At 45.4% G+C, this 23,320-nt stretch overlaps 3 protein-coding genes and 1 non-coding gene across 5 annotated transcripts in view; 2 read left to right on the forward strand and 2 right to left on the reverse strand.

The window, feature by feature from the left end:
* Window positions 1-630: 630 nt before the first annotated feature.
* On the reverse strand, window positions 631-702 carry TRNAQ-CUG (transfer RNA glutamine (anticodon CUG)). The gene has a single exon. It is a non-coding gene; the product is annotated as a tRNA-Gln (tRNA).
* Window positions 703-4,370: 3,668 nt separating this feature from the next.
* On the forward strand, window positions 4,371-11,670 carry IPP (intracisternal A particle-promoted polypeptide). Its single transcript, XM_064455179.1, has 8 exons — window positions 4,371-4,717; window positions 4,813-5,244; window positions 5,565-5,720; window positions 6,478-6,645; window positions 7,461-7,598; window positions 7,896-8,018; window positions 8,675-8,895; window positions 9,826-11,670. Exons 1-8 carry the CDS (start codon window positions 4,432-4,434, stop codon window positions 10,048-10,050), a joined length of 1,749 nt encoding a protein of 582 aa, XP_064311249.1. The 5' UTR covers window positions 4,371-4,431; the 3' UTR covers window positions 10,051-11,670.
* A 1,767-nt stretch (window positions 11,671-13,437) lies between these two features.
* On the reverse strand, window positions 13,438-16,078 carry TMEM69 (transmembrane protein 69). 2 transcript variants are annotated; one of them, XM_064455181.1, is made up of 4 exons: window positions 15,620-16,078; window positions 15,338-15,415; window positions 15,117-15,205; window positions 13,438-14,492 (listed from the first exon to the last, which is right to left on the reverse strand). In XM_064455181.1, exons 3-4 carry the CDS (start codon window positions 15,159-15,161, stop codon window positions 13,752-13,754), a joined length of 786 nt encoding a protein of 261 aa, XP_064311251.1. In that variant the 5' UTR covers window positions 15,162-15,205; window positions 15,338-15,415; window positions 15,620-16,078; the 3' UTR covers window positions 13,438-13,751. The 2 variants fall into 2 exon arrangements, with proteins under 2 accessions (XP_064311251.1, XP_064311250.1); XM_064455180.1 differs by having other exon boundaries at window positions 15,338-16,078.
* Window positions 16,079-16,265: 187 nt separating this feature from the next.
* Window positions 16,266-23,320, forward strand: part of GPBP1L1 (GC-rich promoter binding protein 1 like 1) — a 32,607-nt gene continuing 25,552 nt past the window's right edge. Inside the window, exon 1 of the mRNA XM_064455183.1 lies at window positions 16,266-16,387. The gene's annotated coding sequence lies outside the window, so the exon portion shown is untranslated. The remainder of the gene's footprint in view (window positions 16,388-23,320) is intronic.

Raw genomic sequence — 23,320 nt, forward strand, 5'->3', positions numbered from 1 at the left:
GCAACCAATTGTGATACTTCCTCCAGCTGCTTGTAGAACACTTCATCTACCTCTTCATCCTGCTTGGGTGGTCTATAACAGACCCTGAGCAGGATGTCTGCCTTGTTGGCCTTCCCCCTCATCCTTACCCATAAACACTTGACCTTATCATCAAAGTCACTAAGCTCTATGCAATCAAAGCACTCCCTAACATACAGAGCCACGCCACCACCTCTCCTTCCTTGCCTATCCCTTCGGAAGAGCTTATAGCCATCCATTGCAGCACTCCAGTCATGTGAGTCATCCCACCACATCTCTGTGATGGCAACTAAGTCACAGCTATCCTGCTGCACAATGGCTTCCAGCTCCTCCTATGCTGCATGCATTGGCATAGATGTACTTGAGCTGGACTATCATTTCACCCCCAACCCTAGCACACCACCCCTAGACTCCTCTCTGGTGGGCCTGGCTACATTCCCCTCCCCCTTTGAACCCCACTCGATAAGCCCTGCCAACTCATTTGGAAGACTCTTTTTCCCCATGGTCAAAATATCCAAAATTCCACTGATGGCACCAGCCTCTGAGGATAACAATCATAATCCTTCAACCAGTCACCCAGTGCCATGAGGCCCCTTTTGATTACTAAGTACCAGGTTCCACCGAGATTTGAACTCGGATCGCTGGATTCAGAGTCCAGAGTGCTAACCATTACACCATGGAACCACTTGTAAAGGCACTTTCCATCATTTACCAGCAGTCCTCGTTAACAGGGGACGTCCCACATGACTGGAGGCTTGCCGATGTGACGGCCATCTACAAGAAGGTCTGGAAGGAGGATCCAGGGAACTACAGGCCTGTCAGCCTGACCTCTGTACTGGGGAAGGTTATGGTGCAGTTCATCTTTAGTGAGATCACCAAGCACATGCAGGACCACCAGGGGATCAGGCCCAGCTGGCACAGCTTCATGAAAGGCAGGTCCTGCCTGACCAACCTGATCTCCTTCTATGACAGGGTGACCCGCCTAGTGGACGAGGTAAAGGCTGTGGATGTTTCTACCTGGACTTTAGTAAAGCCTTTGACACTGTCTCCCACAGCGTCCTGCTAGAGAAGCTGGCGGCTCATGGCTTGGACAGGTGTACTCTTCATCAAGCAGCACATAACACTACCCCTCCACTAAACTGTGCATCAGCAGAGACTGCTGATCTGCATCATTGCCTTGGGCATGCAGTGGCACCCAGGGTAAAGAGGACACCTGGGCAAACACAGGCCTTAACAGAGAGAAGGTTTCTTGGAAGTATAAGAGATGTAGCTCAGTGCACTAGAGATATATCTATTCCTCATAAACTCTTGGTGCCACTGTACTTCTGCAATTTTGGCTTCCCTGGGAGAATTTTCAGTTCAAGTCCTTAAGAAACCTAGGGAATTGGAGCAAAAATGGTTGTATCCTACGAGGGTTTTGTGACCTGGACACTAAAACAGAAAGTAAACTCCCTCCCATTTTGGTGAGGCTGTCCAACACCTCCCATCTGATAAGCTAAGCCCATTAAAATACAAGTAGTAAATAAAGTGGGCAATTAGTAATTAAAACTGCAACTGACTATACCACTGAAAGATTGGAGCAGATGCCTGAGCAGAGAAGACAAAGTGCAGAGATGCACTCCGGTTTGGAACAGGAAGTGAAGATTTCATACCCATTGAAACTGGGAGAGGAATTCGACCTGGCACACTGTGGTTGACTTTCATGGAAAGTGGCTCCCTATCACAAAACATCTCACAGGGTTTGTCACACCTACAAATGGTCAAGGCCTGAGTTTCATGTCTTCTCTGCAAGAGAGAATTTTAGCAGCCAAGTCTGGTATGGATACTGCTTGAGTGCTAAGTCAACATGATCCCCAAAGCTATAGGTATAGGACAGGCTTCTGACTAAGGCGGACAGGCAAAACTGCACTTTCAAATAAATTATTTTTCTTTTAGGTTTTTTTTTTTTTGAGACTAAAAGCCCTCCATCTTTATGACGTTCAAGGAAAAAAAAAACCTTCTGTCTGAAAAAGATCTGCCTGTAACAGAGGAAAACTACAACACCCACACATGCAATACCTTTTAGCCATTCACATTTGTTGCATGTTCATACGTATCCTCCTGTAGAAACAGCACCATCTGCAGGATTTGAGAGAGGGAGCACAGACACCTTAGCTCAGCAGAACAGGCATCTGGAAAGGTTTACTTGAGAAGCCTTCACTCTGGGAAATCTGAGCAGCCGTGGGCCTCTGTGGGATGACCCAGGGAGGACTGCAATGCTTCATGGCGCTCTGACACAGCACAGGGTTTTTTCAAGAGGAACCCTAAATAGCTTCTTTGTGAGATTCTTCTCACTGGGGGGGTTTGGTACTGTGACAGCAGCACTTCTGTACAGTGGGACATGTTGAGGAGCTCAAGGCATGCCTTTTTTGTTGCCTGTCCTATATGTCAGTCAGCATTCCGCTGGCTTGTTGGCAAATATCACATTAGGAGCCTACTAAATGAAAATTTAAGACATTCTTAATTCTGTCACTGCAGTGTCTGTCATGCTTGGTGTTAGTTAATCAAAAGGCTCCTAATTACACAGTGCAATTTCACACTGTCAAATGCACTTTGAGACTTATTCCGGAAAATCTACAGCTTGTTTTGGGAGATGCACAATAGCATATGGGAGCATTAGCTCCATCTTGCACCGATTTTGTGTGGTCGCAGAAGAAACATGCTGAAGCAGTGCCCTCTTCTGGAAGCAGAACCACTGAACCGCATTAATACAGTACAGGACAGGGCTTCGGGGCAAAATTAGCAGTCTCAGCAACGCTATTTTTTGTCTGTAAATTTGGCGCTATGGTGTGAAATCCTACTACTGGCCAAGTGTCTAACAGCTGACATCAGCCAGCGACTGAGCGACTGGCATTTAGGAGAATTCTAAGCCTTTTACTCACAGGCCACTTCCGATGAATAAAATGTCAGCACGAGAGGGGTCTGGTTTCTTTTGCTGATTCATCAATGAAAGAAAAATCTCAACACATTTATTGGCCTAGCTTAAAATTCACACTGTGTTATATCCACATGCATCGAACTGCGTGCGCTTGCAGAAACCTTATTTTTCTATCTAGATCTGTATTTTCTATGGGTATTTTTTTTTAAGACCAGCTTGAAAGGTAATTTTACCACTCTGCTGTCAAGAATGTAATGCTGATGAACAGACGAACCAACAGTCCCCAGAGAGTATCACTATTCAGATTCCTTCCAGAAGCACATTTAGAAGTTATTACAATGAAACACAGAATCATGAGAAAAGCCTGAGGGGCCATGACCATTGTAACTGCAAGAGACATGTTTTTATTTCCCAGTCTCACAGTAAATAGATATGGAAGCGTTCCAAGAGGCTCTCTGATTGCTTTTTGCTTTGGCTGCATGTCACGTTGCTGGAACAGCTGTGGAAAACTCAGGAGGGATGCTTTTCTCTCAGAATCAGTGCCAGCTCTGCCGGACCCAGTGACCATGTGCGTGTAACTCGGTACGTGATGCTCATCCCTCAGTCAGTGCTCAGGCATCCAGTGACTCAGTGAATTATACAGACTAAGGCGGAAGCGTGCTCTGCCTCACGATCCGTGCTGACCCCAGTGGCCCACATGGTACTGCTACAGGACACTGTGACAAAACATAGTGCTGGAATGAAGAGGAAGGCCCACACGTGGCACGACACTATAGGGAAAGGAGGTGCGTGGGCTGGCTCTGCCTCCAGTCAGTGCTGGCCCTGATACCACAGCCCTGAGGTGATGACAGGCCTCTCTGGGGTTCCCCCAGACAGATGGTAGCTGTGGTCTCTCCCCAACGCTGCCATGTTTGTCTCTCATGAGTGCAGATTAAGGTAGCTAGGAATCCAGTCTCCGAAGCAGGCCTGAGGGGAATGTGGCTGAAGGACAGAGATTGTGAAGGCAGTGAATATGGTGGCAGCACATCTGCCGTTCACCGGTTACCTCAGCACCAGGCAGAGTCAGCGAACCTAGCAGGGGACCAGCTTTAACCACAAGCTCCTCACAGAGTAGGCAGCGAGCTCATGGTGCGGTGGCGGGAGGCACCCATGGGGTCGAAGAGGCTCCACAGGGCCAAGTGACCATGCAAGCACATAAGCAAAGCATCGGACAGGCGTACCCCAACCAGGGTCGATCCCCCTCCTACGCCGGCTGAGGGCGAAGAGTGCTCCGCACACAGGACACCTCAGCACGGACCTCCCTAACGAACGCCAACCCAGCCGCCTACCGTTCCCGCCTCAGCAGGACAATCGCGCCCTCCCGCTATGGCCCCATCGCGCATGCGCCACGGGGGGCGGAGCTGGACGCTGCCTCGCGGGGCGGAGCTGGACGCCGCTGCGCATGCGCCGGCGCTGCCCCGCGGGGCGGGGAAGACGCCGCCGCCTCCGGAACCGCTATGGCGTCTGCTGCGGCGAAGGGCGGCGGGAGCTGCTTCTCCGACCGGCACGCCCGCCTCCTCCTGGCCCAGATCAACCGGTTGCGGGCCGGGCAGAGCTTCTGCGACGTGCGGCTGGAGGTGGGCCCGGAGGCGTTCGCCGTGCACCGGCTGGTGCTGGCGGCCAGCAGCCCCTACTTCGCGGCGCTCTTCGCGGGGGGCATGAAGGAGTCCGGCCGAGAGGTGGTGCGGATCGCGGGCGTCGAGGCGGGCACCTTCCACACCCTCCTCGACTTCATCTACACAGGTAAAGGCTCGGGGGGCCGGTGGGGGGCCGGCGAGGGCCGGCTGCCCGCGGCCGCAGGCTGGAGCGGAGCCCCGCTGAGGTGTGCCCACCCGCAGGGGCGGTCAGTATCGGGGAGCACAACGTCCAGGAGCTGATCGTCGCCGCCGACATGCTGCAGCTCACCGAGGTGGTGGAGCTCTGCTGCGAGTTCCTGAAGGGGCAGATCGACCCGCTCAACTGCATCGGCCTCTTCCAGTTCTCCGAGCAGCTCGCCTGTCACGACTTGATGGAGTTCACCGAGAGCTACATCCAGGCGCACTTCTTGGAGGTGCAGAGCGGGGAGGAGTTCCTGGCGCTGACCAAAGAGCAGCTGATCAAGATCTTGCGAAGCGAGGACCTCAGCATCGAGGACGAGTACCAGGTTTTCATCGCGGCGATGCAATGGATTTTGAAGGATGTGGGAAAAAGAAAAAAATACGTCGTAGAGGTACTGGAGCCTGTTCGATTCCCTCTGCTACCAGCACAAAGGCTACTAAAATACATAGAAAGTAAGTGAAAGAAGGGAGGAAATAATATCAGGTGTTTGGATTTGAGCAAACCGTGTGTCAATCAGAGTTACTGGATTTTGATGGACTTTTTAAAATTAATTGCATCGTGATTGAAAAGAGTTACTGTATCCAAACAAATTCTCCTTTTTAACAAAAGAGCACAGCTTACTCTAAAAACATGCTTTTGAAAAAGCCCTATTAAAGTAGGCAATCTTGACTTTTGTGCTGCTTTAGGAGAAGCTGGTAACTTTTCCACAACTGAGTTGTTTATGGTCTGTAATTTTTCACTATGTCTTTTGCCATCTGTTTTTTTCCTCAAGGTATTCCAGATTTCAGCCTTCGGGTGGCCCTGCAAACTCTGTTGAAAGAATATTGTGAAGTCTGTAAACCTCCCAAAGAGAACAAGGTCAGCAGTTTTCTGCAAGCCTCTAAAGGTCGTCCCCGGAGGAAAGCCAGGAAGTACCTTTATGCAGTAGGTTAGAATGTGGCTGTTTGAACCTTGTAAAACAAATGATGAAGTAGTATCTCATATTGCAGTATCAAAAGAGATACTGGATTTATTTTTTTTTTAACCAAAAGATTTTAAAATAGCAAAATATTTCATCTGGCTGAGTTACCACGTTAGCTGCTTTCTGCTTAGAATTGCACAGAAGGGTAGCATTCACATTTCCTGTCATTATGACATGGCATTCGTAGCCTAGATTTCCCTTCTAGAAATTATTTGGCTTGGATGGAAAGCTATAAATCAGCAGAGGATTTGCCCATGGTTTGCTGCTGGAATGGTGCATGCAAATGCACCGCGCTCCTTGTTCTTCTCAAGGTTGAAGTTTTCTCTATCCAGAATACTTTGGTTCATGTGATGGAATACTTGAAATTGCAATTTTTCAGCAAAGCTGGAGCTTTGTATTGGAGGGGAATGCTATTGTTTCACCCTGTGGGAAGTAACACCAGCTTAAGATAGCAAAGGCTGTTTGCTGGTCTCTGCATTTTACTGAGAACGCGAACAGTAATGGTTGTACTGTTGTAGTGAAGTAGTCAGCTCAGGCGTAAGTTATGTGACCTTCAAGGTAACCGTTCTTCTTTGTGTGCTAGAGAAACAATGCTACTTAGAGAAGTCCAGTTACTTCTGAAAGTGGCTAATGGCTGTTACTGTAACTTTTTCTGTGGTTTAGATATGGGAGCATTGGGGTGAGCAGGAAGCTGTTAGTCATGATCTTTCTGCTTACTTTCTAGGTGGGTACACCCGACTGCAGGGAGGACGCTGGAGTGACAGTAGAGCCCTCAGCTGTGTGGAGCGATTTGACACCTTCAGCCACTACTGGACCACAGTGTCTTCTCTCCACCAGGCCCGGAGTGGGCTGGGGGTGGCTGTAGCAGGAGGAATGGTCTATGCCATTGGAGGTAACAACTGAAAGATGCTTTCTTTGTTACATGGGTACTAGAGAACTCATGGATGGAGATTTTTTAAATTATTCTTCCTTAAGGGGTTCTGACGAACTCAGCAGTAGATAATACAACTCTTGAATATAATAACAATTTAATTGTGGTTCCTTGGTTCTCTACCGTCACTGCTCTGTGAATACCTGTTTGGGCTTCTCTGTTGGCCATTTTTTACTAAGCTGCTCTCCCCTCATGGTATAGTACCTCACAGGTAAGCATATCGACACGTGCAGGTGTGCTAAGAGACGTTGGATATTCTGCTGACCTTGTGTACCACCACTGATAGCATTTATTTTCTCACCTCTAGTCCAGCAGAAGCCCATAGTGTAGAAGACCGTAGTACAGGACAGACCACTTGTGGTCTGCCTACCTGGAAAGGCTTGTTATGTATGTTTGCACAAAGATGTGGTGAGTAGCTCTACCAGCCCATCACTAAAGAATGCATATGTATACTGGTTTTGTCACCACAGAACACATTTTTTGGTCTTGAAAACCCTGTCAGTTGTGCTGCAGAGTAAGAAGTATGTAGCACTATGGTGGTTCACCCCTCTGATGTTTTCAGCGAAGTTTTGGGGAACTGTTGATGAAAGCTGTTCCCGGTGATGATTAAGTTTGAGGTATAAACAAAGCTTTTGCTGCTTTGGCCGTTTGGCTAGCTGAAAGAAAGATCTTGAATTCAGCTGTTGCCTGTCCTGGAAGAAGTTGAAGAATGCTTCTACATCTGCAGTGCAAAACATTGTGTTTCCCCTGTCTCTGTTCTTGCTGTTGTTACACAGGTGAGAAGGACTCAATGATTTTTGACTGTACTGAATGTTATGATCCTGTTACTAAGCAGTGGACCACTGTAGCTTCCATGAACCATCCCCGTTGCGGACTGGGAGTGTGCACGTGCTATGGTGCTATCTATGCTTTGGGTAAGTAAATTTTAAAGGTGTTAGTTCATGGAACTTGCAAATTGATTTAATCTTAAATATTACATCTTGCTGTTGCAAATTTGCAGACTTAAGTTTTGAAAAACAGCTGTTTACATGAGCATTAGCATACCAGATCTTTGTGGATTAGTCATTGTCCAGTTATAACTTATTTCCATTATAGATTGCATGCTGTTTCAGAATTAGTCTGTCCTGGAACAGTGCACAATATATCTATAATGCAGCTAACACACAGCTTCATGCCATTGAATTCTTTCATGAGTTCGCTGTTATTTGCAGGAGGTTGGGTTGGAGCAGAGATTGGCAACACAATTGAAAGATTTGATCCTGAAGAAAATACTTGGGATGTAGTGGGAAGCATGACTGTGCCCCGTTACTGCTTTGGCTGTTGTGAAATGCAAGGTATTGTTAAGTTTGTATCCATAAACAGCTCCAAGAGCCACTGGATTTTGAAGCTTTATGTTTCAGTCATGAATTTTTACCTTTGTCTTGTACTGTGCTGTCAGTCATGCAAGCTTGTACCTCACTTATTTGTCCTTCTAGTACCATATTTTTAATTCAACAGGACTTAAAGACTATAAAGTTCTCTGTCTCTTGCCTTTTATCTTATGAAAATGGTTTTTACGTGGCTGCCAGTATGGTTATCCAGCTAGTCTTTCACAGTTGATTGTTCTTCCTAATACTGCTTTTATTTACCTCCCATATTTGGGTTTGTGTGTGTCTTTGTGACAACCTGAAGAGTTGTCACAGGTTATCTAAAGACTTGGATCTATAAATGTGCTTATTAAGCGTTTGATCCAGGCCTGGTCAGCAGTTGCAACCTTCTGAATTCTCTCCCCTGCACTTGATTAATTATTGCTTTGATCAGAGCTTCTTGTGCTTGAGCCTCAAGTTACTCACTTGAAAGCTTTACGTATGCTACTACTGGACAAATGGAGGACTTTTATCTGGCATTCTTAAACCATCTTAATGTTGGGCTGAAATTTGTGACAAACATTTTCTGTCTTTTGAATCTCTGTATTATGAAACCTAATAGAGGAAAAGCGCTGTTTCTACAGGTTTGATTTATGTTGTTGGTGGTATCAGCAGTGAAGGAGTAGAGCTACGATCTGTTGATGTCTACGACCCAATATCTAAACGCTGGTCTGAGCTTGCTCCAATGGGCACCCGAAGAGCGTACCTTGGTGTGGCTGCTCTCAACAATTGCATCTATGCTGTGGGAGGCTGGAATGAATCTCAGGATGCACTCGCTACCGTAGAAAGATACTCCTTTGAAGAGGTATGGTAGAGTCCTGTTCTTTCACAAATGTAGATTGCATCAACGTTGTGTAAGATTCCTCAGAGGTAGCCTGCTTCCTTCTTAAAAAAACAAAAAAGTTGGAAATTCCATTTCCTTTTCGGAAATTCCATTTCCTTTTCGGACCTCAGGGTCTGCCTGTCCTAACCAGTCTGTAGAATCTTGTTATCTGACTTAGTGGAGTGTTTACGGAGATTGTACACATGCTTTTGGGAAACCAAAATACTGATGATGCATGGATGTACTGTAGTTTGGTAAATACTTGTTCAGGTTAAGATGGGGGAATAGACTTCCCCTCTGCAACAGAGTGGTCAATAATCTGATGAGAAGGGGAAAAAAAAATCCCTCAACTTTTACAACAAAGGGTAACTCTTACTTTTTCAGGGTCTTTCTTCTGCATCAAAATGTAGTGGTGTTTCCGCATGACTAGAAAAATCACTTTGAACACTTAAGATTTTGAATAAGATAAGAAATTATTCCTGACTATTATTGCTCGTTTCCATGATGCTCTTTGGAACAGTAGCTAGTGTTAAAAGCAGAATGTAATCAGTGCACTGTTCCGTTTTGCTTTTGGACTTGAACGATACCTTTCTTTATTTCCCACCTCAGACTGTGTACCATTGTCTGTTTTGGCGACAGACTGCATCTTGCAGTACTGAAGAAAGGGAGGGGTGTTGTGTACAGGCAGTATGTGATCTGTTCTTTAGTGACTAGCATGATTTCAACCCCTTGTGAAAGTTTGCCATTCCAGTCTTGACAACACTCTTGATACTGTACATATACCATATTTGAGCCTGTGAAGTGTATGCATAGTTTTCTTTGTATATGTTTCACTTTTTAAGCTTTAAGTTACTTTGTCAGAGTCGGTGCTTACCCTAAAACTACTTGTTGACTCTTTCACCTTCTCATTAGGAAAAGTGGGTTGAAGTTGCATCAATGAAGATACCGAGAGCTGGTGTCTGTGTTGTGGCTGTGAATGGATTTCTTTATGCCTCAGGAGGCCGAGCTCCGAGTCATGATTTTGCTGCTCCAGTAACCTCTGACTCTGTTGAAGTTTATAACCCTCATATGGACAGTTGGACTGAAATTGCCAACATGATCACCAGCCGCTGTGAAGGAGGCGTAGCTGTGCTGTAAAACACGAAGAAGAAAACTCATTCAAGGAATGAGTAAATCTGTCTTCTCAGACTTCTGGTTTCATTGGCCAGAAACCTCTTAGCACAGGAGCTTCAGTAGAGACAGTGGAGAATTAGATCAGAGGGCTTTTCCTGAGTAAAAGGAAATACTAGAACTCTTGCCCTTCAAAGTAAATTGGCTTATCCAATGCCTGTCTTGCGAAGTATTCTGTTCAGAGTAGGAATGCCTCTTACGACTGGATTAAGGTCACTGACATAAATGGCGAATTTGCCTGTAGAAATCTGAAGAAATCATTCCAGCACATTAGAGACATTAATCAGGCGTTGACTCTCTAAGGTGCACCAAAGCTAGCATCTGTAGCTGGCCTTACAATCTGGAGGGAGGCTACTATAGACAGCTAGGAGTTGTCTGTAGATAAGAGCAGATGGGCTACTTGGTTAGCGTCAGTTGTCCTCTTCTGGTGGAAAACAAGGAAGGGAAGATAACAGGTGAGGAAGACTTGGTACCTGTACTTATGACCTTGATGCATTTGAGCCTCTTTTCTGCTGCTGGACATGACGGGCATTAAATATGAATTGGATGTTTACTTTCTGGCCACGCCACTAACTTGGATGGGAAGAGGCTGAGAATTTCCTGTTCTGGAAGGTTATTCTCACAGTTCTAATAATGTCATTCCACCTCAGCACAGGCTTTTCTTCTCAGCAGTATCAGTGATGACAGTAGAGCACCTTTTTTAATGTAAGTTCTGGTAAATTTTAAATTTTAAATGAAAATGCTATTCATTAGATTAGCTGTTCTGTTTAGGACAGCTCTTAATATAAAAATATAGGGAACACCTTCACACACACCCTCTTTTCCTTAGTTAAATGTGTTTTTACCCTGTGTGACACATGCTGAGACTTAGCATTGGAAAACGTGCTATTCTACAAGGTACACACGTTAATCCTTGCTACATCTTGTATCCTGCCTCTTCCGAACTTGAGTGGATGGAGCGTTCTGTGATAGAATTAGCTGCATTCAGCATAGAAGTGATGCTATTAGTGTGTTTTGTCCTAAGGAGTTTGTATTTAGCTTGGATACACTTTGTAGAACAATACTACTAGGAGTTTGGAGTTATTTCTAGCTTCATTTAATTAATGTACTTGAAGTTGACTTTTGCACAATGTGATTGCATTTTCTGCACAGCTGTGGATGATTTGGATGGAGTCTGAAATAAGGCTGCTTGAACTTTGATAGACAGTGTTATTCTAGAACACAAAACCACAACTGGAATGTCGCAAAACCGGAAGCCTGCACTGTGTAGACAAAGGAGCGTTCATGCTGTCTAGGTCAATATCCCCTGTGTATAAGTATCAAATACATACATGAATAAAAGCCTCCAAGATGAGTGTTGCAGGTACCTTAAGAATCTAGGGCTTACGCTCTAACATAGGGCTGGGAGATTGCCAGGCTAAAACATGCTAGAAGATGAAGTGTTTGTTTCTCTGATTGTTCTATAATCTTGTGTGACCTTTTACTTCAGAAGAATTTCTTATGTGCGTGAATTAATGTCTGTCTCTTTTTTTCCCAAGTTTAAGCTTGTTTTAAATAGTTTTTCATAATAAAATGCATTTTTCAGAACTGATTGTGGAATACTCTTGAATAAGGTATTTTCCTGTCATAATGAGTTGTATCACTGACAATTTTTTTTTAACTGGAAATCCTATTTCCCAGTAGGACACTAGGAAAGATTGGTTATAAATGTTGACTATTTGAAAGATGCAAATAACACTCTTCTGTAGTAAAATATGTATTTCTCAGTGTAAAATCACTCAGACTTCTTGGAAGTCTGGCTGCCTTACCAGCTCAATGCAGCCCTTTCTGGGATCAAACGATGGGTAATACCTCTTAGGCTGTCTTTACATTTCAGGATCCCTTGTGAACCATTTGAGAAACATTACCATAGCTGTATTTTGTTAGTTCCCAAACTAAGAGTTCACTTCTGATCCCTACCCATAAACTTTCTGTTTAGTGGCACCCAAGGGAGTCTGCTGTTGTATGAAGTTACCTTCTCCAGTTGTTGTGGTTGATTCTATCATGTTTGAATGAGACTTTGAAGTCAGCTGATCATGGTCTCTGATATGATCTCTTTCCCCCTTCTCTGGTCACATCTTAAAAAAAATGCCACATCTAAGTAAGAAAGAATAAAAGAATTCTTTTCATTTGCACACTCAATTTTACTTCCTTTATATTCAGAGAGCTCAAATATATTGTTTCAGAGGTATGATGCTGTTAACCTTTACATGTTAACAGATGAGAAAAGTTGGAAGCTCGTGTACAAAATTGTTGTTTCAGCAATATCATACAAGATTGCTCTACCTTAAAGATGGGCTGGTTTCTTAAAGGTCTGTTTGCAGAATGAACAGATACTGTCACTTAGAGTTTACGTGCTTTATTCTGTATAGAACAACAGTGAAGAACAGTGCTTTAAGAGAACTGAGGATTATCTAAATTGGTCCTAAGAATGTGTGTGGATGTCACTTTTCATCTTGCATCTTACACTGTACTTGAAGAATACTTAAGATAAGAAGCCTATAGTGAATATGCCCACATTCAGTTTCATAGGTTTCTTGAGGTAGCTGAGGCTAGAAAAGAAAATCATGTGACTTAGGCTGTATCTATGATGTGTAGGAAGACTTGAGTACAAGGAGCATGTGCTCCTGCAGTGTTTCCAATAACTAGCCTATCATGGAGGGTTTGCAGGCTACAAGTCCATTTGTACCTGCCCCAGGTATGCAAATAAAATGAGTTTTGAGGAGGGAGAAGACACATACTACTCTCAATCCCATTATCTGATCCCCTAGTGCCAGTGATTGAGTCCATGTGTTGTAACAATTGATAGTACTTTAATCTAGGAGTATGGCAGACCTTTATGGCTGTGTTGCATGCAGCTTCCTTGGGTAGGTGGCCCTACGTCCAAAAAAAAACCTAGGAACAGATGGCCCAGGTAGTACTTTTGCTTTTTTTAAATTAAGCCTGAGCAGAAAGCTAACCTGTCTCTTACAGCACCTTGTCAAGGATACAAAGCTTCCCCTTCTAAGTTTCCTCACTCCATCACAGCAGCTGGATAACATATTTTAGGTGAGTGCTGACCTCGGTTTGCCACTGCAAAGCAACCTTGCCTTATCTGTTCTTACCTGACTAGCACTGAATCACAGCATTCTCAGCATCTTCTCGGCTGAAATAAGGCAGAAGAGTCTTCTCTTTTGCATTTCCACAGTATGGGAATTGGACATATATGTACTTTTTACATAATTCTCTGCTGCTTCTTTAAACTAGAACTGCTCTCACCTTTTTACTGTTTATGACTACACTGTTATTCTCCCCACCACAGAACATTATCACACATTATAGTTAAACCAGATACTTTAATAATTCAGCATACAGCAATTCATACCAATGCCATTTGAATATTCATTTTAAATTCATATGACAGGAACATCTCATTCAAGAGTGATGCTTTCTTCTGTGGATAAGGACAGCCTCATGCCTGCCTTGGAAGTCACTGGTATTTAGAATCCTATTAAACTTGCTAAGTTGTTTACTTTGAGAATAAGCATCTCGATCACTTATGACTCACAAGCACAAAGAAGCCTCTCTTTCCCCTGGAACTCAATGCAAATACCTAATTGGCAGATAAATAGCTTTTTGCTATTGATTTATTATTTTGTGTTCTGCCATTTATAAGAGCCCTCCCCTGTTTTTGAGAAGAGCTGCTCATCTGAAATAACCTTCAATGCTGCAGTAGCTAATAGTGATAATACCATCACCACTGTTCCTGCTACCCTCAGTACTTTAAACCACCTGGCATAAGGAGGAAGGAGGGCAATGTCATAATGTAGAGCTATCCCTAAGGCCATTACTAGCATCACTGCACTGTGAGTGACATCTTTAAAAAGTAAGGCTTGCCAGGCAAGTAGAAGAGGAACCGTACTGTTAGCCAGGTTCAGCCAGTCTGGCTTGGCTGGGCTGTTTTCTGGGAGGGCAAACCCCCACCTCATTCCTCCTAGGAAAGAGACAGTTACAGCACCGTACATCATCTGACCAAATGCCAGCTCTGGGTAGTAGGTCCCCTGGACGGCCATTGACAGTGGCACAGAAACGAATGGAATTAGCCCTGCAAGGCTTAAATAAAGGGCTGGCTTTGGAGAATCCTTTAGTGCTTTCATGCTTCTTTGCAATACGCCCGAGTCTTTGGTCTCAGATTCTTTGGGTGTTTTCTTCTTGAAGAAAGAGAGAGATGTGTGAAAAGCCTGGGCCTTGGTTGCACATACTGATGCTGGGTTGAGGCCTGGAGATCTTGAAAGAAGACACACATCTCTCTGCAGGCAGAGGCCGAGAGAAGAGCAAGTTGTTGTATTCCTTCCATACAGTAGTAGTCTGGGACCATTTAACCTCTGGAGCTGCAATTATAAAACCCATTCTGAACACCTTACAATGTATGCTTACCTAAACTACCTATGAAATATTGTACCAAGCAGTCTTCCAAGTCAGGTCACATCACAGCTGTCCTTCCTCTTGGTTTTCAGGTGTTTTTAAGTAATTAAGCTAACTGATACAGCTTTCACAAGCTAGCTGATGAGGATCATCTAGGCTCTTCAGAGTCAGTAAGCAAACCTTACTCTCTGCAAAAGGTTTGTGTATCCACCTGTCCTTCCACCCACACATCCTTTAGGCATTAAGATATAGCAGTCCTTTTCAGAGCAGAACATAAAATGATCACAGGAGTCGGACAAGGTCACCCCAGAAACTAGCTACTATCCCCTCACTCAAAATCAAAATTCAATCAAAAGAGACAGAGGAAAAAAAGACCTTTAGACAATAAAATCTGATTTTATAAAAGAAATACCTTAGCTTTGGCTAAAAGCTGCTGTAGAAACTAGGAATTCTCTCAGAAAAGCTGAGCAATAAATATGTGGCTACTCCAACTTGTAAATCACTTTTTTTTTTACCAACGCTACAATCATACCTTTTGCTATTTTACTTTTAAAGAAATATCAACAGCACAGAAGGCTTCAGAAACTTACTTTGAAAGGTGTGTGGAAGCAGCATTGTCGTATGAGAGGAAACATCTTTGCTTTATCAAAACCCTAAATCAGAAAATTCAGGAGAAAGTCTGAAAATGATGAACAGCTAAGTTTGTCTTATGTCCAGAGTTAAGTCACAGTCAAGACTTGCGTAACAGATGCAAGACTCTGACAGATATATATTTAAAGACAAATGTTTCACATACTCAATCCTTATTTACCTGCTACAGGATGTTTTGTTTCACGCAGCTCTACGAACTGAATTTCTAAAGTTGTAATAGCTGTTACAACGACGATTTCTAGGTAAAAGAACTGAGTAGCAGAAGCAGGTAATGGCTTCCCGCCTATAGATCGCCTCCGTTTCACGGGCTCAACGGCTGCACGCAGCTGATAAACGACCTGTTCCTCACAGGTGGAAGAGCCGAATCCTGAAGCCCTGGGGAGCGGAAACTCCACCTCACCCCAAGCCGCAGGTGAGCTCCTGTCGGGAGGCCGAAACTAACCGGGAAGGGCAGGCGGTGCCGCCGGGCTCGGCTCCCCCGCCACGGTCCTGTTGGTCCAGGGGAGGGCGCGGCTCCGGGCGCCGAGAGCCCCGGCCCGGAGGGAAGGGGGAGGAAAAGCGGCACGCCCGGGAGAGGTGCAGTCCCGCCGGACGTTACCCCACCGAGCTGCCGCGGCCTCCGCGCCGTGGCGGCTTCCGCTACCCCGGGGAAGCGCTCCGGCGGGGCTGGCGCTCTGCGGTGTGGGTCCGGGCGGAAACAGGTGCCGGCCCGTCTAGTTCCGCCGGTCCGAGGAAGCGCCCAGGCGTGCGTGACACTCCCCGGAGCGTTGGGACGGCAGAGCCGGGAAAGCACGCTCCTTCCCCTGCTGCTGTGGCGGCTCCAGAGCGGCGGCAAGGCCTGGGGTTGCTGTGCGGGGCCGGGGCGGCCTCGGGGCCTCCGCTCCGGCGGGAAGGAGCGGCGGGCTGCCGGCCGACTACAAATCCTAGCGTGCCCCGCAGCGCGGCGCCCGGCTGATCGGGCCGGAGGGAGGGCGCACGGCCTTCTGGGACGCGTAGTCCCCGGTGGCGCCCGGCCGGCGAGGAGCGTGCCGATTGGTGGGGCGGGGGTTGGGAGCCGGGTGGGCGTGTCCCTTCCGCCCCTCGGCCCCGCCCCGCGCGCTGGCAGGCCCCGCCCCCTCCGGCCCCCGGCCGGGCAGGGCCGGGCAGCCATTTTGGGCAGAGCTTTGTTATGGTTCTGGGGCCGCAGGAGGCAGCGAGAGGGGCCTGGCCGGTGAGTGCGGCTCCCGCACCCCTGCTCCCGCCGTCCCGCCGCACCTCCCCGCGCCACCCCACTGCCCGCCGCTCCGGGGCACGGCCCGCCGGCGCTCCGCCGGCCTTCGCGGCCTCGCAGCGGCCCGGGATCGGCCTCCCGCCAGGCCGGGACCCCGCTGGCGGCGGCGGCGGGGGGGAGGGGGGGATGGTGCGAGCGGCGGGGGGGCTCTCTCCGCCCACTCCCGTCCCTCAGCCGCGGTGGGCCGGCGAGGAGCCCGCTCCCGAAGGCGACGGCGAGGAGCTCCCCGCGAGGCCGGGTCGAGGGGTGGGGGGGGGTGGGGGGGGCGGTCGGGGCCCGAGGCTCCTCGTTTATTGTTTCCTGCTTGGCCGGAAAGTTCCCGGCGCTTGACACTGCCCGGGCGCCGCCGCCGCCCCGGAGTTCAGCCTCGTCCTGTCACCGCGCGGGGCCGGTCGGCTGCGAAGCGGGGGGGGGGGGGGGGGGAGGGAAGGAGGGGCCGGAACGCCGCGTCCCGCCGGGGCGGAGGGGGGGGGGGTGCCGGGGCGGGGAGGGCCCGGTTTCCCTGTGTTATGACTGCGAACTGGAAACGAAACTCGGGTGGCCCGGGCAGTTTGCATTGGCCTCCCCGGGATCTCCGGGCGGCTCGTTCCGGCAGCCCCCGGGGGCGGCCGGCGCCGAGCGGTGACACGTGTGCTGCGGGCGGGTCCCCCGGTCCCGCCGTGCGGGGGCGAGGGCGGGGGGGGCCGGGAGGCTCGCCAGGTGCCCGTCGTTATCTGTGCACGCCAAACCAGCGCCTGGCTCCGGCGTGAGGTGGCTTTCTGTCGTGAAAGTTATTTCTCTCTGTCCGGTGCGCTTTGTGCCCTCTCGGCCTAAGGTCTTGCACGGTTTAACTTAAAACGGCTGTAGCTGGGCTTGGTCGGGACAGCTGGGCTCACACCTAGCGTTTCAAAGACGCGTTTAAGGCTTTGAATTGAATCTAGTTTAGTAATGAGCCGGTTTGGAAGGATTTTAGAGCGGTTAGTGGGTGTCTGCACAAGTTAGGAGTTTTTCAACAGCTTTAGAGGAGCAGTCGCTATTTAAATCTTTGTAAGTAATGGTAGAATCGTTCAAGAGCATTGCTTAAAAACCTTTTTATGTTAACGCGACCAGGTAAGTCAGCCTTCCTTTCCCCGCCCCCGAGGTCTGAGTGACACAAGTGTTTGTAATGTTGATAATGCCCTGAAACGTTGTGAGTGACTGTGCAAAGTATGGAAACAGCAATGGGGGGGGTTATGGAGGTGAAAAAACAGCTGAGATAATTGAAGAGCTATCAAAGCTGCGTTTACTGAAGAGTTGACATTGCTTCTATAAAAATGTTAGGTGGTTATGAAAAAAGCTTATGCAAATGTTACTTCATGAATTAATATGGCTGGTATTTCAGTGAAAGGTTCCCCGTGCTCATCCATTTGGAGGCTGGTATTTCAAACTTCCAGTCTCTGGCTCAGGAAGGAAACAGGTGTAGAACCATAATAGGAAGAAATAAAATCACCAGGTTTGAGAAAAGCAGGTTTTCATCTCACATTCTTTCTGATTGTTTCTAGAAAAAAAGTACCTTAAAGAAGAGCTTCTTGAAGTTTTGTATTGAGAATAGAAAGGCTTCAGGTGATACTTCCATCTATTTTGTTTTTTCCCCTGTTTTTTTTTTTGTTTTTTTTAACAGCTTTTTGTAGGGAAGTGTAGCCTCTGTATTTTATATTCACCTGGTTTGTAGTCCTAATCCTATATGACACAGAAGCTTCCATTGCAGATATCATACTAGGACTTCAAGTGAAAATATGTAGGGAACAGATGGCATTTAAAAAAAAAAAGTCCTGTTTTTTCTGAGGACGTCTCAGAAGTAAGAGGAGCAGAATGCAGATGTGATATGTAACAAATCAAGTGGAAGTGCATGCTTTCTGAATTGTTAGGAAAAATATTTCGCAAACATTTACAGGGTATGGTCACCTTGTCTCACAGATGTGACTGCTTTGTACGTAGTGTTAGTGCCTCTTGAAATTACTGTTTTAAATTAGGAAATTAAGTCACTAAGAAAAATAATCGTCACTAGCGTTTTCATGAAATTTGAAAAATAGTTCAAGAGCTGTGGGATACTTCTAATTCAGAAAAATACTGTGGTTGGATCTGTGAATTTCTTCAGAAGTGGGGTGTCAATAGCTGTTGTCTTTACTAAGTGAACAAAAACTATTGGCTCAAGAATTAAAGTTGCTTTTCAAATTAAATTTCAGTGTTACAAGATGTTTGGGGTTAGTTGTGTCACTGCTGAATTGACTTTGTTGTGAAGTGTACTTCAGGGTGTGCTTTATTCATTTGCCTGTATGAACAGATTGGAAAAGGGCTGGCTGTGTTCAGTAGAGCTAAAACATAAAGCACCTCTCTTCAGTAAAGTGCTGGCTGCTCTTGCATGGATACAGCTTTTTCTTACGGCTTTGTAATAACACGACCGTGGGGTGACTGTTGCTATAACTTACACAGGGAGAGGTCATAGTTACTGGATTTTGTGGTTGACAAGGTAGTGTGTGTATACCAGGAAGTTTGTTTGGGATTTTAAAGTTTTATGTTAATTTATTTGTAGGGAGGCTGGAGTGGTTTAGATTTTGTTCTGCTAACACAGAAGTGTAAGCAGACATTTTATTGTCACTTGTATAGTGACCAGGGTACCAACTCAATCCTATGTTGCTTTCATTTCAGTAAGAGTAATTGAAGTGCATGTTCTCTTTACTTGTCAGATTTGATGAAAAGCAGCGAAGTTGGCAGAAACATGGTCCTGCTTAGAATACTTCATGAATGCCGGGATGTTGTTTGTGTTCTCTAAGTTAATATGTTCCTGTGAAAATGTGCCAAACTTTAATGAGTTACTGTATGGCCAGAAGATAAATTTACATTTTGGGGAGTGGATTTAGGTAGAGATTGATAGCGGCTAAGTATCCACTGCCCTGTATGTGCATGTGCAAATACTGTGCAGACCTAAAAATTCTAGGCTAGCCAAGGCCATTAGCATGACAGTAAGCGGGAACAGAAGCATGTTGGTTAAATTAATCATAGATATTAGCGATCAGGCTATATCGCACCAAACTGGAATTTCTTTAATAAAGTGTGCTTAACTATTTTAGTTCCTGCCTTCTCAAGCTGGCCTTCAAGTGTCAGAAGAATTTTAGCACTTTGTGTTTATTAGACCTTTCTGTAATTAAACAGCAAAAAGACTTTGCAGAGTGTAGATGTATGCAGTTCCATAAAATGACTTATCTGAAATAGTTGCACTACCAAGGTCTGGCTTAAAAAAATCCTTTGAAACAGTATACCCAAACATAGCTGAGGTTTTCTGCAACAAATGATGCTCAGAAAAAAAACTTTTGCAGTGTATGACCTTGTTCCCCAGGGACTGTTGTACACTAGAGAGTTCACCAGGAGCTACTGAAGTTCTAGGATTTACAATCATTCTAGCAAAAATGCCAATGTCTCTCTCCTTTCTTTTTTCTTTTTTTTTTTTTTTTTCTTCTCCTTGAATCTTGTTATCAATTCCCGTTCAGTATTTTCATAGTCTTATCCTCTACCCTGGAAGGAGCACCACAGCTTCATGGTGTGATGTTGGTGGCTCTTAATAAGCAAAGGTGGGGGTGTATATATAATGTCCAAATGCATGTCCTTGGTTTTAGGAATCCCCTTTTTCCAATACAGGAGGAAATGAGTATTTGTAAATTAATTTCCCTTGGAGCAGTTTTATTTTCAGCGTCTGTTCTAGGTTCAAGTAGATAGTAAGTGTCAAGGATGGATAATGGTATGGCCAAGAATGACTGGCTATGGAGATAGAGGTTTAGCGTGGCAGGGACTGCTTTCCTGGATATCTGTGTGACCCTCATAGCATAGTTGCAACATACGGAGCACATGGCAACGATCATCGCTCCTTTTGAATTTTGTCACCTTCGGTTTGCGTTGAACAATTAACTTGTAAATAAAGGACTGGCTCTGCCATGGAGGTATATGGTATTCTGGGCACAGAAATTATTGGTATTTACAAAGTTGCTGGTGGATTTTTGTAGTAAAGATGACAACAGGTCTGCAGCTTTTCAGCAGAAAGGAGTGTTTTGCCATTGTTTTTCAATGTGTCATCCATCATCAAGGGATTAATCAGGATTCACATGAGGTGGTCTGAAAAGGCTTTTGATGCTAATCTTAAAAAAAACTCAGCAAGGGAATTCTCTCACCCTGAAAATGTTGGATGGGTTATGATCTTGACTGTTAGTTTGGGAAAACTGTGTTGCCTGTACTTTGAACTCTAGTTAAAGTAGAGAAACAGGTTAATGACAACTTTAATAATCTTCAGGTTGGCTGGGCCTTACAGAATGTATCCCACAGTACTTGGGGAACTGACAGTCTGTGGGGATGGGAAAAGTTCTAGAATACTGAAAAGTGTTGAGGAGCACTTCTCACAACATCTAGAAAAAGACAGGATTTGGGTATGTTCAAGGGAAGAGTGTTCACATCAGGGAGTCTGTCCTGGGTCACATGCTCTTTGGTGTTTTTGCCTTTTTTGTGTTGAAATAATATTCTCACTGAACACGTAGATGGCACGATCTTGACAAATTCAATAAATGGTCTGAAATCAATAGCATTGATTTCAGCCATTTTGGTGTAATGGGTTCAGATTACTGTGTTTAGAAGTATTACCTTATGCGGACAAGTAACAGCTGGCTAGGCAGCAGTTCTGTGGGAGAGCACCTAGGGGTTGTAGTGGTTCATAAATTATTGTGAGTCAGCAGCATCACTGTCATGAAAATTCACTTGTCATACTGGAACATATACAAGAGCATTGTAAATAAGGTAATGAAGCAGTTTTTCCATTGCGCTGCGGAGTGGTAGGCCTTCAGCTAAAAGTATCTTGTTCAGTTTGTGGTACCATCATACTTGGGAAAGTTACGGCTGGGTAACAAGATCTGTAGAGAAGATAAAGTCTGTATAAGAGAGAACCCCTGAGTGAGGATTGGGGGGAAAAAAATGGATTGTTTAGCTCTAGAATGGTTTTGTACAGCTTGTGTTTCATCAGACATCAGTGGGTGATCTATAAAGCAGCTTGCAAAAGTTACCTGCAGGTATAACCAGGAGCCAGCTCTGACATCCTGTCACTGCTTGCAAGCTGTCGTGCTTGGTAGGTGGGTCACATCAATTTTTTCATCACCAGTACTTTGAACTTAAAGGCTTGTGGCTTCAACAGTAAAGTTGGAGTGGTTGTGGGGGGGTTGTTTGTTTAAAAACATTACTGTATTTGATCCCAGAATATGTTATTACATTTTCTGCTGCCAGTGCTGGCATATAGGGTGGTCTGTGGGACTTCCCTCCTGATCCCCCCCCAAAAAAACCCTGCTACCTGCTAAGGCTGCCTTTCAGTCAGGGAGTACTGAAGTACTGGTCTGGAGAAAAGATGTGTGAAAAGGTATCTGCAAAGAGAGGTTAGTCAGCTTGCCATATCCATCATGAATAAAACAAGTAGTTATGGGTTGAAATTGCAGCAGAATATATTTAGGTTAGGCATTAGGTGTGGGGACAGGCTTTCAAGCCATAAGAATAACGAAAACAGATTGTAGAGATACTCTGGAGAATGCTGGTATGCTAATCTCTTTTGATTTACAGCTCCAAAAAAAATATTCCAGTGGAGGTATGAATAGCTGCATAACGAATTCCAGTCTGCTGATAACAAACTTGTTTTTCTGATACTTTTTGAGACATTTTAGGATTAATTTTTGGACCCCTGCAGCCGGAAGATCACTGTACAAATTGGTGGAGGGGGGCATTGCTTAGTTTATTTTCAAAGACATCTGATGAGAGAGGGTAGAGCTGAAGTCTTTTAAATCTCAGAAGGGATGAACTATGGCACCTCTGAAGATTTCTCTGCATGCGCGCGCACACACCACCCCGCCATGTTTTCCTGCTATTCCCCAGTTTATTGTATGATACTAGGGTAGAAGAATGATGTTGTTTAACTGTTGGCCTGCACGGTGTACCAGCAGAATAACAGCACAATAATTCTCTGCAAGATCTAAAGACAAAGCTGAAACCAGCTGGGCAAGGTGTTGTGCATAACTCCTTGCTTTATTTTGTCTCCAAAAGTTTCACAGACTAGATTGTAGAGAGAGCTCTAGCAAAATGCTGTGAACATCCAAAGAGGGTATATCTGCCAGCTGCAGCAAATTGTCAGATCACAGGATTAGGGATCACTTGTTCTTCTATTGTTTTTTTGAAGCCAAGACCAAACAAATGGAATATTTATTTGTGCAATTTATATGTACGGGACTTGTTTTAAACTGAATTTTCTTCAGGGACTTTTCTGCATTGATGTTTGATTATACTTTCTTAAATAGAGAAAGTTCTGAAATTTTTAAGCTAGTGGAATGAAAAACATAGCAGACAATGTAAACTTTACAAACTGTAATGCAAGCATTGTACACATGCTGAAAAGTGCTGAGCGAACATGTCTTTGTCGTGTCCTAGTCATGGGGAAACAAATGGAGTTTCTTCATGTTGTCCTGATCTTGAGGTAAAACGGTTTGGAAATAAACCAAGCAGAGGGAGGGGCAGAGAGGGTATGATTAGTCCCTCAGTCTTGGCCTGTTGTCTTGGGCAGGAAGTACCTAAAACGGGAGTCTACTGCCCTTCCCAGTTTGTAGTACTGGTCTTGTAGGGCTGGAGTAATGATACCGAGGAGAAGAATTACTATCGTATTGTTTAGGAGGATGGTCTCTTATTTCTGAATGTCCTTCTCTGTTTATTTTGTTGACTCCATTGTCTTTCCTCTTTGCAAGTGGCATGCCTTCTTCTGCTCTCGTATCCTTCATCTGGAATGCAGATCTGTACTTCCCTGTACTTGATTTATAGTCTCTCTTGCCTTGACACAAATATTTG

The sequence above is a fragment of the Phalacrocorax carbo genome, chromosome 6, assembly GCF_963921805.1.
Source record: "Phalacrocorax carbo chromosome 6, bPhaCar2.1, whole genome shotgun sequence".
Taxonomy (NCBI): Eukaryota; Metazoa; Chordata; class Aves; order Suliformes; family Phalacrocoracidae; genus Phalacrocorax; species Phalacrocorax carbo.

Excerpts from the sequence above, each read along its gene's own strand:
- IPP (XM_064455179.1), top strand. The coding sequence starts at position 4,432 with ATGGCGTCTGCTGCGGCGAAGGGCGGCGGGAGCTGCTTCTCCGACCGG. Across the intron at positions 5,245-5,564 it reads GCTACTAAAATACATAGAAA|GTATTCCAGATTTCAGCCTT; the intron begins GTAAGTGAAAGA and ends TTTTTCCTCAAG. Across the intron at positions 8,896-9,825 it reads AAAGATACTCCTTTGAAGAG|GAAAAGTGGGTTGAAGTTGC; the intron begins GTATGGTAGAGT and ends CCTTCTCATTAG.
- TMEM69 (XM_064455181.1), bottom strand. The coding sequence starts at position 15,161 with ATGTTTCCTCTCATACGACAATGCTGCTTCCACACACCTTTCAAA. Across the intron at positions 14,493-15,116 it reads GCTTCCACACACCTTTCAAA|CTCCAGAGGTTAAATGGTCC; the intron begins GTAAGTTTCTGA and ends TTATAATTGCAG.